Source organism: Macaca fascicularis, chromosome 4 (genome assembly GCF_037993035.2).
Source record: "Macaca fascicularis isolate 582-1 chromosome 4, T2T-MFA8v1.1".
Classification (NCBI taxonomy): domain Eukaryota; kingdom Metazoa; phylum Chordata; class Mammalia; order Primates; family Cercopithecidae; genus Macaca; species Macaca fascicularis.
Window position 1 is genome coordinate 101,345,440 of NC_088378.1, and position 13,120 is coordinate 101,358,559.

At 41.8% G+C, this 13,120-nt stretch overlaps 1 protein-coding gene across 2 annotated transcripts in view; it reads right to left on the reverse strand.

The window, feature by feature from the left end:
* CD109 (CD109 molecule) overlaps positions 1-13,120 on the reverse strand; it is a 138,498-nt gene that overhangs the window by 125,059 nt on the left and 319 nt on the right. The window contains exons 1-2 of one of the 2 annotated variants that reach the window (XM_005552550.5): positions 12,907-12,993; positions 11,635-11,807 (exon numbers count right to left, since the gene is read on the reverse strand). In XM_005552550.5, coding sequence (XP_005552607.3) covers positions 11,635-11,807; positions 12,907-12,980 — 247 coding nt within the window. In that variant the 5' untranslated portion in view covers positions 12,981-12,993. Of the gene's footprint in view, positions 1-11,634; positions 11,808-12,906; positions 12,994-13,120 lie in introns of those variants that run through there. The other variant, XM_074037657.1, reaches the window with a different exon arrangement.

Here is a 13,120-nt window from a genome sequence, read left to right on the forward strand (position 1 = left end):
TTCTTGGCTGCTAAATGTACAAGGCATTCTCTTTTTTTTTTTTTTTTTTTTTTTTTTGAGACGGAGTCTCGCTCTGTCGCCCAGGCTGGAGTGCAGTGGCCGGATCTCAGCTCACTGCAAGCTCCGCCTGCCGGGTTTACGCCATTCTCCTGCCTCAGCCTCCCGAGTAGCTGGGACTACAGGCGCCCGCCACCTCGCCCGGCTAGTTTTTTGTATTTTTTAGTAGAGACGGGGTTTCACCGTGTTAGCCAGGATGGTCTCGATCTCCTGACCTCGTGATCCACCCATCTCGGCCTCCCAAAGTGCTGGGATTACAGGCATGAGCCACCGTGCCCGGCCATACAGGGCATTCTTAATGGCAGGGTCAGCAATCCACAGCCTACAGATCCAGTCTGGCCCACGCCTGTTTTTTGTACAGTTCATGATCTAAGAATGGGTTTGCATTTCTAAATAGCTGGGGGAAATATCAAAAGAAGAATAATATTTCGTGATAAGTAAAAATTATATGAACTCAAAATTTCAGCATCCGTAAATAAAGTTCTGTTGGTACACAACCATGCTCATCTGTTTCCGCACCATCTACAGCTGCTTCCAAGCTATAAAGGCAGAGGTTAGCAGCTGCAATAACGACCTGAAGGTTGGCAAAACCTACACGCTTAGCATCTGGCCCTTTACAGAAATTTTGCCGACCTCTGTGGCTCTTTTTAGGGAGATTTTCTTCTTCTTCAAGGGATAAGGAATAAGGTTGAAGATCCACCTAAGCCAAAATGAGTCATCAGCAGGGAGACTTGGACTCATGCCACAGGCTCATGGTCAGGCATCAGTATTAATATCTGATACTGGGAAACACCAGGTACAACATAGTTAACATTCCCTGAGTGTTTTCTATGTACCAAGCATTGTGATAAATGTTTTAAAGATGTGCACTAAAAAAAAAATAGAAATAAGTGTGTGAAATCAATTTTAATAAACATATTTTATTTAACTCAATATGTCCAAAATATTAACATTGAACATGAAATCATTATTTTAAAATCACAAGTTTTATTGCGTTTCTTGGAACTAAGTATTCAAAATCCATTGTGTATTTTATACTCATGGCACATCTCAATTTATATGAGCCACATTTCAAGTGCTCAAAACCACATGTGGCTAGTAGCTACCATATTGGATGATACAGCTCTTAAGTATTATCTCATGTAATCCTCTCAACAATGCTATGAGGTGGGTACTATTATTAGGTGATGCTAGGGTTCAATTTCAGTGTGGTTTCCGAGCGCCCATTCAAACCCACTGTGCCTCCCAAAAAGTGCAGGACAGACCTAGCTATTCCTTCCAAAACAGTAGTGCAAACATAACCTCATATTCCTTCTCTCCTTGTTCCTCCTCTGTAGCTTGCTGCACTCTCATTTACTATTTGGATACACCCACTCTTTCATCTTTCCTCTCTTATCCATGTTGTTACTACCTCAAGCCCCTATGTAGCTCTGTAGGTTACCATTCCTCTTCGACCATTCCTCTTCAACTGATCCACAAATAAAATGTATGGATGGGCTGCAGAATCCTTCGCAGCATTCATACCACATTCCCCAACTCCCATGTCCATGGCAGACACAGCTAATTCATCCAGCTCTCTAGTCCAGAAAACCCAGGCTTGACTTTGAAACTGTCAACACAGCACTCCAATCAGCCTCTACAATCAACTTGGGCTGACACATCAAATGAAGCCTACTCTGCTTCCCTGCGAAGAGCATGGGCACAAGAACCTCGTGTGGTCACCAAATATTTGTCACTCAGCATTGTGCCATATGTAGTTTGGTGCTGAATAAATTTGAAGTGCTGAGAATAATAAATTCCCCATCTTATCTATATTCCTGAAGAGCTTTAACATATATTGCAATGAAACTTAAGTTTGTAATACTAAATCATTTCTGCCAGTTACATTTTCATAAATGTAAATTCCTAACACAGCCCAGCCAAAAGGGAGCTGCTATGTGTTCTTTAAAAATGTTCCTCTCCATTTATTTCCAAGCTCTTTACCAGTCTGGTTTTTGGAATTTAACTTATGAATCGTTTCTTCAGAATTAACAACCCACAGATCTGCCATCTACCTACCTACTGCTACCCCCTCCACCAAATCTTTGACCAATTTCACCCTGAGCCTTGCAAGGGAAGAAAATCACCTCAAAGAATTCTCCAAGGGAAGTGAAGAGTGGAAGAGATAGAGCCAGACCAAGATCCACTTTAATCCTCCTCGCCAAGTTTTATCATTGCACCTTTCGTATGCTGGTCATCTTGGCCCAGACCAAGAGATGGTGAATTACAAATTCACTGACAACCATGGCAGTAATAAAGTAATTCCACCCAGTCCTCTTGAGCTTCAACTGAGGCATATCTTCATGGTAAACAGCCCTTTCCTCTTCTCTTTCCCCTCTGTGTTAGCTCCCCCAAATATGAATATGACTTTCAGCCCCTGTATTCCAATTTCCTACAATCCAATGGTGACCCAGTTCAGGGCACCACCAGGGAAGATCTCCAATCCTGTGTTTCTCTTTCCGGTGTGCCACTACTTTTAACTTTTACTCCCTTTTCCTATAAAGTGGTGGCCAGATCTGTGCAATTTACAGGTGGGTAGATAAGTTTTCCTAAAACTGTATTTCAATTTTATTCTTCGTCTCAATTTCATACCTCAAAATATTTCTTTCCTTACTGATTCTCTTCTATTTCTTTCTTTCTTCAAAGAAGAAAGTATGAGGGTTTTTTAAGGATAATCCACTTCCCTCTGCCCCTAATACTGAGCTCACCCCTTCTAACCCAGGAATTATCCACCCTCTCCTTTGCCTTAACCACTTTCACCTTTCTAATGTGCCTTTTGAGGGAACATCCACCTCTCTCCTTTCAACCACCAAACTTCTGGAAAGAATAAATTCTGATTATATTTATCACCATCCATTTATTCCTTCAAATTTGCTTTTGCTCCCAACATTCGACTTAAAGCCACTTGCTTAAGGGTCACCAATGTTCTTTCCTCTGTCCTCATCTTCTCTTCTCTGGCCTTCTGAGAGAATTGATACTATTAAACCTTCCTTCTTGGAACTTCTTCTTCCCTTGACTTCTGAAACATTTTCAATCTACCCTTCTCTGACTGCTCATTGTCTATTCTTTTCTTTTCTTTTTTTTTTTTTTCTTCTTGAGACAGGGCCGTGCTTTGTTACCCAGGCTAGAGTACAGTGGCACTATCGTGGCTCACTTGTAGCTTTGAACTCCCAGGCTCAAGAAATCCTCCCGCTTCAGCCTCCTGAGTAGCTGGGACTACAAGCACATGCTACCACATCCAGCTAATTTTTTTTATTTTTAGTTGAGATGAGGTTTCAATATGTTGTCCAGGCTGATCTCAAACTCCTGAGCTCAAGCGATCTGCTCGCCTCAGCCTCCCAAGTTGCTGGGATTACAGGCATGAGCCACTGTGTCCGGTCTTCTCCCTTTCATTAACTTATTTTCCTCTTTCCAAGCTTCTCTCAAAAGTCTTGTTCTTCCCATGAGCTCTGTCTCTCTTGTGCATCTTATGTATTTCCAGGACTTCAAAATACTGTCTACCTCTATGAAAACAATGCCTAAATCTCTCTCCCCAGCTGCAGTTTCAAAACTATCTGCTGGACATCTCCACCTGGATGTCTCCCCAAACTCATATCCAAAGCAGAATGAAACATCTTTTCAAAAGATATATACACAAACCCCTACTCCTTTTCTTAACTGCCACACCTAGCCAGCAGCTCTTTCCTCCGGCACACCCTTCCTGTCTCTAGTACAGGAAGTAACTGTTCCCTCCAAATGCCAAATATGTCAGCAGAGATGGGACATTTATGAATGGACATCTGTATAGCTCTGGAAGTAAAAGGTAACAGTACCAGGCACAGGGTCACATACAAGAAGCACTGTTTACAAACCACATTGAATTTTTTATACAAAAAATAAAAACTCCTCCAGCCTTCTGCACTATTAATATTATATTATCCTTCTGGGACCTCTGAATCTCCTCCAGTGCCTTCCTTTCTCTTATTCCCCACTCCCCATTCACTCATGTTTCACATACAGCAAATAATCAATAAATAATACATTAATGAGAAGAAATGTCTGTGGGGAAACAACTAGTTTCAGCATTGTAAAGCCCTCTTCACAGGACATAAAGGATCAACAGTAACCCAGCCCAAATTCTTATGGGATCTGTTTTCTATTTCCAACACACCCCTTCAGTGAGTCACTAGGACAGTGACTCATTCAGTGCTAGAAGAGGAGCAGCACATGTTTAATTTGGAGTTTAAAGAATCAGTGTGTTCACTTTTAACTTCACCCAATCATTGATTCACAATCAAACCCCAAGTCATGTTTCTCTGTGGCTGAAAGTGAACACCAGCGCTTAGGGTTGAAGGCTGCTTAAAAGCAAACATGAAAGTCCAGGAGGAGCCTTCCCTCCGCTGCCATGAATCATCACAGGCTTGCAGGGGCATGCTACTCACCCTCGAGCTCTCCAGCATTTGGTCGAGCACAATTTGTGAGATACCAAAAGGCAGTTGTTCTCATTCTAATGTGACTAAGAATCACCTGTGGTGATGGCGGAACATAAAGGTTAGATTCTTTTTTTTTTTTTTTTTTTTTTTTTTTTTGACAGAGTCTTGCTCTGTCGCCCAGGCTGGAGTGCACCAGTGCAATCTCGGCTCACTGCAGCCTCTGCCTCCTGGGTTCAAGCGATTCTGCTGCCTCAGCCTCCAGAGTAGCTGGGACTATAGGCGCGCGCCACCACACCCAGCTAATTTTTGTATTTTTGGTAGAGACAGGGTTTCACCATGTTGGCCAGGCTGGTCTTGAACTTCTGGCCTCAAGTGATCCACCTACCTTGGCTTCCCAAAGTGCTGGGATTATAGGCGTGAGCCACCACACCCAGCCGAGATTCTTGATTCTTACCCATGTCTTGAGGGAGGCCATGAATCAACCTTTTTAATAAATACAATTTGCACTTTGAGAAACACAGCAACAGAATTTAGTTTTTAAAAGGTCTGTGAAGCTTCTAACCCAGCCCCCATCCCTTATACAGAACCATTAGTGCATAAAGAGCAACTCCACCTTGAGCTAAAATAAGAAACTTTTACAAGATGCAAGTAAGCATTTTTAAACTCCTTAGTTAGCCTTATTTTCTTCCATATCAGAAGAATCAGCATTTGTAAATATATCTTAGGTCTTAAGCTCAGCTCTCCATATGTTAGGAAAGTTTCGTAGCATATAATGGAAATAGCACTGGACTGCAAATTTGGGAACCTGCAATCTGTTTCAACCTGAACTCTGCCACCAATAAGTGATTTGACCTTGGGAAAATCCCCAGATCCCATGCCTCACCTCAGTCTCCTCAGCCATATATTAGGCGATTGAATTGGCTTATCTTTGAGGTCCCCTCCAGCTCCAAAACTCTATGAGGCTGAAAGTAAACTAAGAGGAGAGCTAGCATTTCATCTTGTAATTCTTTCTATTCAAATTAGATTTCATAAGATCCAGGTCTACACTACTGCAAGCAATGTGAAAATGATTATAGTGGAAGATGACTATGCAACATTGCATCAATATCCCAAAATCAAGGAAACAAAAATACTTCACTCTCTTCCCAGCAATAGAAAACCTTATTGTCTCTGGACCTCAGATACAACTAACTTCAAATTCAGGCTTCACCATTTACTAACTGGGTTAACTCAGAAAAACTAATTGTTCTCTCTTTGCCTCAATTTCCTCACCTCCAAAATGAAGACAAGAGTATCTACTTCATCAGGTGTTAAAATTAAATATTGTGCATAAAGTCCTTGGTACTATGAGGAAACTGGATATTTAATATGTTAAATCCCTTCCAATCCCTTCCTAGGGGTGTGTCTTTTATAGAGCTCCCAGTTCAAGACCATCACAATAGGTGATTAATAATTGCCTTCGACATAAACTGTTGCTACTCTCTTCTAGTAACAATAGCTACCATTTTCTTGAATAATTCCTTTGTGTTAAGTGCCTTGAATATGTTACCTCATTTAATCCTCACAATATCCACATAATTGTATAAGGCAGAAACCACTATTTTTCAGATGATGAAACTGAAGCCTGGTGAGATCATGACTGCCCACAGCCACACAACCACTAAGTGGAATGGCCAGCACCTGTGCCCAGGTAGCCAGACTCCAGAGCCCAGGCACATTGTGATTACGCTGTGGTCCTTTATTCTCAAGCACCACCTACCTGTTAATACACATCACACACAATAGCAAAGACGATGTGTGAATGAAAAGCCTTCACCCTTTAAAAATAATTCTCACATAACTGCAGGTTCAGACTGAGTTCTGTTGGCAAAGCTGCCTGTGAAAACCTGCTCTGGGAGATCTGCCCACACATTACACTAATTAATCTACTTTCATAAAGACCATGGGACTGATTTTTATCTACGAGGCATGAAATGCATGTTCAGGAGCTTTGTTTCCACCAGAAAACCATCCTAACCGAACTGGATGATTTTTTTAAGTTTTTCAGCTAATATCTCAATTTTTAAAAATTTCCCACCCTTACTGAGCCAAGATGGAAAATAAAATATACCACAGTCAATGTGAGAAAGACAACAAAGGAAAAAAAACATATTTTTTAAAAAAATCTTTTAAAAAAGAAGGTTAATACTCCATTAACTCTCCAGAATTTTAGGGCAAAAAGAAAAAGCAAGTTATTAAAGGCTATAGACACATTTATAGAGCACATCCCACCCCAATAACTCAATGGGAAGATGGAAGTAGGCTTGGCAGCATTTAAAAAATGGTGCTACCAAACCAGCAGGCACTTACCAGGAGACGCCCATGCAGAGTCCCCAGATTTTTCGGTAGGCATTTTCGATTTCGCTTTTTGGGAGTTTTTGGTTTTGGGGGTTCTTTTGTTTTTGTTTTTGAGATATAATCTCACTGTGTTATCCAGGCTGGTTTCAAACTCCTGGGCTCAAGCAATCCTCCCACCTCAGCCTCCCAAGCTCTCGGATTATGGTTGTGAGCCACTGCACTCAGCCTCTAGGATTTTTTTCTTAAACCAGGTTTACATGAAACTAATGATGATGAATTCATTAGTGAGGGAGAAAGGCTATATTCTTTATTACTTGAAGTGACTCTTGTTCAGGAAAACTACTGAAAGTTTACAAATGAAAATGTCAAATTGTAGCAAAAGAAGGGAAAATAAGGCCGGGCGCGGTGGCTCAAGCCTGTAATCCCAGCACTTTGGGAGGCCGAGACGGGCGGATCACGAGGTCAGGAGATCGAGACCATCCTGGCTAACACGGTGAAACCCCGTCTCTACTAAAAAATACAAAAAACTAGCCGGGCGAGGTGGCGGGCGCCTGTAGTCCCAGCTACTCGGGAGGCTGAGGCAGGAGAATGGCGTAAACCCGGGAGGTGGAGCTTGCAGTGAGCTGAGATCCCGCCACTGCATTCCAGCCTGGGCGACAGAGAGAGACTCCGTCTCCAAAAAAAAAAAAAAAAAAAGAAGGGAAAATAAAACAGAAATTATGGTTTCAAGGACATCACAAAAATTAAATTATTTTATGTGCCTTACAGATGAGAGGACAGTTCTCAAAATGTTCGTAACTTTTTTTTCTTGATTTGGCATGGAACTCCAGAGCAACCTCACAGTAAGGAAAAAGAAAAATATATATATATATGAAGAGATAAAGGGACAGACTCACTCTCCACCCAATACAATAGTCTGACTTGATTTTAAATGCCAATAGCTGCGCCATCTTCTCTCCTCTGGTAATTATTACCTGCTGAACTTTTACTATGTTTTTGTCAATTATGTTTATTTAACTAACTCTTTATGCAAAGGAAGATAAGATTAGGAACATAGTTCTAATCACTGTGGAGATGATGGCAATGATGCTGATGGTGGTAGACGTGGTGACAGTGGTGACAGTGACAAGCAATCTTTTGAATCTCACTACTAGAAAGGCATTGATACACTTTTCCAGAACTGTGCAAAGTGTAGCAGAAATACTTTTTCTAAAGGTCTATTAATCACCAAAAAAAAGCCCATAATCACCGGGCACGGTGGCTCACACCTGTAATCCTAGCACTTTGGGAGGCCGACGTGAGCAGGTAACAAGGTCAGGAGTTCAAGACCATCCTGGTTAACACAGTGAAACCCCGTCTCTACTAAAAATACAAAAAATCAGCCAGGCATTGTGGCACATGTCCGTAGTCCCAGTTACTAGGGAGGCTGAGGCAGGAGAATCGCTTGAACCAGGGAGGCGGAGGTTGCAGTGAGCCAAGATCACACCACTGTACCCCAGCCTGGGTGACAGAGCGAGACTCCATCTCAAAAAAAAAAACTACAATCAATCCCCAATAAATACAGGATTAATGTATTTTTTAAATGAATAACAGTAATATAACCTACACTCCTGGCCATAAAAGTAGAAATGTAAATAAAATCTCCCCCATATCTGTCAAACAAACAAATGAACTCTTCCCTAAAGAAATGCCATACTTTTTCATCTTTATTAAATACATTTTCCATTTGAACCCTTTAGTTATTACTATTTCTGATGCAAATTGAGACAGAAATCTATTGTGGTTTGGGTAAAACACCTCCCTACCCTGAGGATTTCTAAGAAGTCCAGAACTGCTGGAAATAAGCTACTAAGAAACAGTCCACTGCCTTACCCAGCTCTACTACCAGATAAATCTTTATTAAAACCAACCTTCTGTTGGGGGGGTGGGGTGGCTCAAAAGAAAATGATGAAACAATCAGGCTCACACCTATAATCCCAGAACTTTGGGAAGCTGAGGTAGGAAGATCACTTGAGCCCAGTAGTTCAAGACCAGTCTGGGCAACATAGCAAGACCCCATCTCTAAAAAAAAAAAAAAAAAAAAATTTTAAACCTAGCCAGGCGTGCTGGCACTTGCCTGTAGTCCCAGCTATTCAGGAGGCTGAGACAGCAGGATCACTTGAGCCCAAGAATTCCAAGTTGCAGTGAGCTATGATTTCACCAAGGCACTCTGGCCCGGGCAACAGAGTGAGACCCTGTCTCTTAAAAACAAAAGGTATTTATTTGTTGGTGTTTATGTGATGGAGAAAAAAACAAAACACGAATCCACATCCAGATACTTGAAGATCCAGACCCCTGATTTAGAAGTCCTGGTTTATCTACATATGTTACAACTGGAGAAGCCAAATAAAGCAAAGGAAGTGAAGACAAGCAGGGAGAAGCGTCTTGATCCTCAAGTCCTCACATTACAGGAAGCATCTGCTCTGAGAACAATAACTCCCAGCCTCTGATAATACAGTAACATTCTCCTTTGAAAGAGGAGAGTGCTCCTAGCAATGCCATTGTCAATGAAACTCTATGTCGATACAGTCAAAAACAGCCCACGAAAGAAGCAGCATTTTCCCTTTTTCCTTTCCATAGATCCATTCTGCTCCCAGGACAGCTTTGCCCCACCCAGTCTTGAGTACTCGAACTTTCCCATGGGCATATGAGGAAACCTTCTCCCAAAAGAAGATCTAAGAATAAAGTTGAAAACCAAGCCACAACAACATGCACCCCCTTTTGTTGCAAAAAAGAGAGAGACTGATAATGGAGGTACCATTTGTTGCAAAAAAGAGAGAGACTGATAATGGAGATTACAGAAAAGACCTAACAGGTGAAATTCTAAAATTAGAGTATGTAAATGTCCAAGCAAAGCTCAAATATTTATCAAAAACATCTGTATATATTCTGGACCTCTGCATTGCAGGAAAACTGCCACACTAGTGGAGCCAATATTATAAATTCTTTTTTTCCTTTTACTTTTACTTTAGTTTCAGGGATACATGTGCAGGTTTGTTATATAAGAAAATTGCCTGTCATAGGGTTTTAGCGTACACATTATTTCATCATCCAGGCGATAAGTGTGGTACCCAATAGGTGGTTTTTCAATCACCTCCCTCTTCCCACTCATAATTCTTAATGAATAAACAATGAATGTGGAACTACCTTACGTATTATGTCCTGTTATTTAATATTTCAATATTTTCTTTAGCAACTATCATAAAATCAGGAGTTATTCATTTTCAGAAATGATAGTTCAATAATGAAAGTTGAAGTCTGCCCCCATGTAAAAAGGAAATGGGCTTTCTGCATCCTCTTCTGCAATATTATTATACTAATAATATTAGCAATTGTTTATTGTATGCCTAAGAGGTACTACATACAGATTTTAACTTTATAACTGCCCTGGGAAGTCAATTTCATTATTTCCATTTTATAGAAGAGGAAACTGTGGCTCAAAGCAGTTAAGTAACCTACCTAACATCACACAACTAGTAGCAAAGTAGTACCAGGATTCAAACTCAGATCTTAAGGGCTAACCTATACTTCCCCTCCAGGGAAATAAGACCTCCCACTTCCCTGACATTGCTTCTATGAGGGACAAAGTGACTTGCCCCTACACACACCATCTCGTCCTGACTCCTATTCCAAATATACCTACCCAGTGAACTTCCAGTGGGGAAAGAACCACAGATGCAGATAAACTTTTACTTTTATTTCATTTCATGATGGTGTTCATTTCTCTATGCTCGTAGAGAATAAACACTTCTATAATGAACCGTTATGGAATACCATCCACCCTTCATTACATGCCTTAAATGATTTTTTTAAAAATAACTCTTAACTTTACAAAAATGTATGTCTCAGCCAGGCACAGTAGCTCATGCCTGTAATCCCAGCACTTTGGGAGGCCAAGGTGGGTGGATCACTTGAACTTAGGAGTTCAAGACCAGCCTGGCCAACATGCTGACAGCTTGTCTCTAAAAATAATTATAATAATCTAAAAAAGGAAAAAAAATGCAATAAAAGTTCATTTTAATGAAAAAAGTTTTAAGTATTTACCTCTTCCCCCCAAAATTATTTTTCCCTTAGTACTGAAAAAGAAGACATTCATTGGCCCAATTTAATCTTGGGCCATGTTAGAACCCAGACTTGAAACAAGAACCAAACTTGGTTCTGTTACAAATGGCTCCCACTTTCACACTATTTTCTTTTTTTCTTGTTACTTTAAAACTTAAGAAATATTCCATAAAACTGGATTTTAACTACTGTGTAGTTTTTCCTTTCCTTCCCACAGGCCTATTCTGTAAAATACTTTGCACTCAATAAATATGGTTTTGTGTTAGAGACTAGCCCATTTCCTCTTCTGGGGCACACACTAGCCTACATTTCCCATCCTCTTTTGCCTATACATATGAGCATTAGTGATGTGAGCTATTTCTAGGCCTATCCCATAAAAACCTTCTACATGCTCTTCCCATGCTCTTCCCCTTCTCCCATGAAGAAACTCCATGCTCTTCCCCTGCAGTCTTGGGAGCCACATGCTGATAATGGAGCCACAAAATGGAAGGAACCTGGGTCTCTGAATCTGCGCTTGGAAGACCATCCGGGAACACTATCTAGGACTTTATACGAGTGAGAATTAAAAGTATATTAGGTAAGCTACTGCAAATTTGGGGTTTCTCTGTTATACTACCTAACACATGACCTTATTAACATATTCCAATTATTACTGCAGAAGGGTAAGACTTTATGCTGTTTATCTTACCTTTTTCAAAGACTCCTTCTGCTTCCAGGACAGAGACAGTGAGGTTTGATGCTGTCTTGAGCAGCTCCGCCTTCACAGTGACCTGTGAGGGGCAGTGTTCCAGAAGCTCCACCCCAATAGTCACATTTCCTCCGGGCCTGATGATCCCTGGGGTTGTCACCAGAAACCGGGGCCTAAAGAGTTCCCAACAATGGAAAAACAAAGTTTCTTATCCTCACATCTCCTCTCCTTTGTGACCCTCAGATTTCCTAGTGCGATAGGCACCCCATACTGTGCCAATTGCAGTCGTTTCCGTTAACATTGCCCACTGCTCTATTTAGCAACTGCATTGAAATGCTACTGAAACAACAATAATTCCCATAAATCAATTTTAATGCAGTAATTCATGCATCACTACTAGAGGAAGGCCTGTGTTATTTCCATTTTATAAACCACGAACAGCACAGAAGGAACCATGATGTAAATGGCTTGCACCGGGGCATACTGGAGTTATTGGCAAAGCACGTCTCTAAGCTTCTCCTTTACAGACGACCTTATCCCAGCGTGATTATTTTCTTGTTGGTGGTGGTGTTTAAGATTTTGCCTGTTTCTTATTCAAACCTTTATGTTTGAGTTGCTGCCCAACGAGGATAAAAAATTATTTAACCAATACCGTTGATTGAAATATACCATTTGAAAATAAACTACAACTGGTGAAAATTCCAGGTATAACGGATCATAAAAAGAAGTCACTAAAGGAGCACTTTCTCCGCTTTAATTAGGGGTTAAGCCTCAACTACAGAAATCTTTAGGAATGAATGGGGCTTTCCATTATTGGGTGCTGTTGTTATCTTCCTATAATGTCTGCCCCTGAACCCATACATCAGTCCCCTCCGCCACACTTTGGCAATGCTAAGGTTGAGACATCTTGATTAGAAAAAATACATCATGTCTTTGAGAGAAGAAACGCAATCTGGGAGCAAAAAGTTGAAAAGCAAAAGGCAGAGGCAACGTGAACTAAAAATAAAATGACTCTTCTTCAGAAAGTTGTTATGGCCAGGGAGACGCTTAAACAACTTCATGAGTAGAGAAAGTAACTGTCCCATGGAGAGCCACGCTGAAGCTACATATGGTCAAACTCCCAGGCCAGTGCCAGGCTGGGGACTGCAGCCGCGCGGGCGTTTCCCACCCGCTGCGGCACAGCAGCCGCCACCTCCCCGAAGCCCCGGCCCGGAGCCACAGAGCGGCCCAGGCCCGCGCGCCCGCGCGCCCCCCGCGCGCCCACGTTCCTACCCGCGGGCCGCGGCCAGCGCGGCGGTGCACACGCAGAGGAGGTGGGCGGCGGTCAGGAGCTGCGGGCCCTGCATCTCGACGGCGTCTGCAGGGGCTACAGTCCGCTGCCGGGGAAATTCGCGGGCACCGTGGGGTGTGGCTTGCCACCTCCTCCCTGATTTTTTTTTCCCTCTTAATTCGAGTTTAGTAATCTGAAATGGGCGCGCCTAACAGC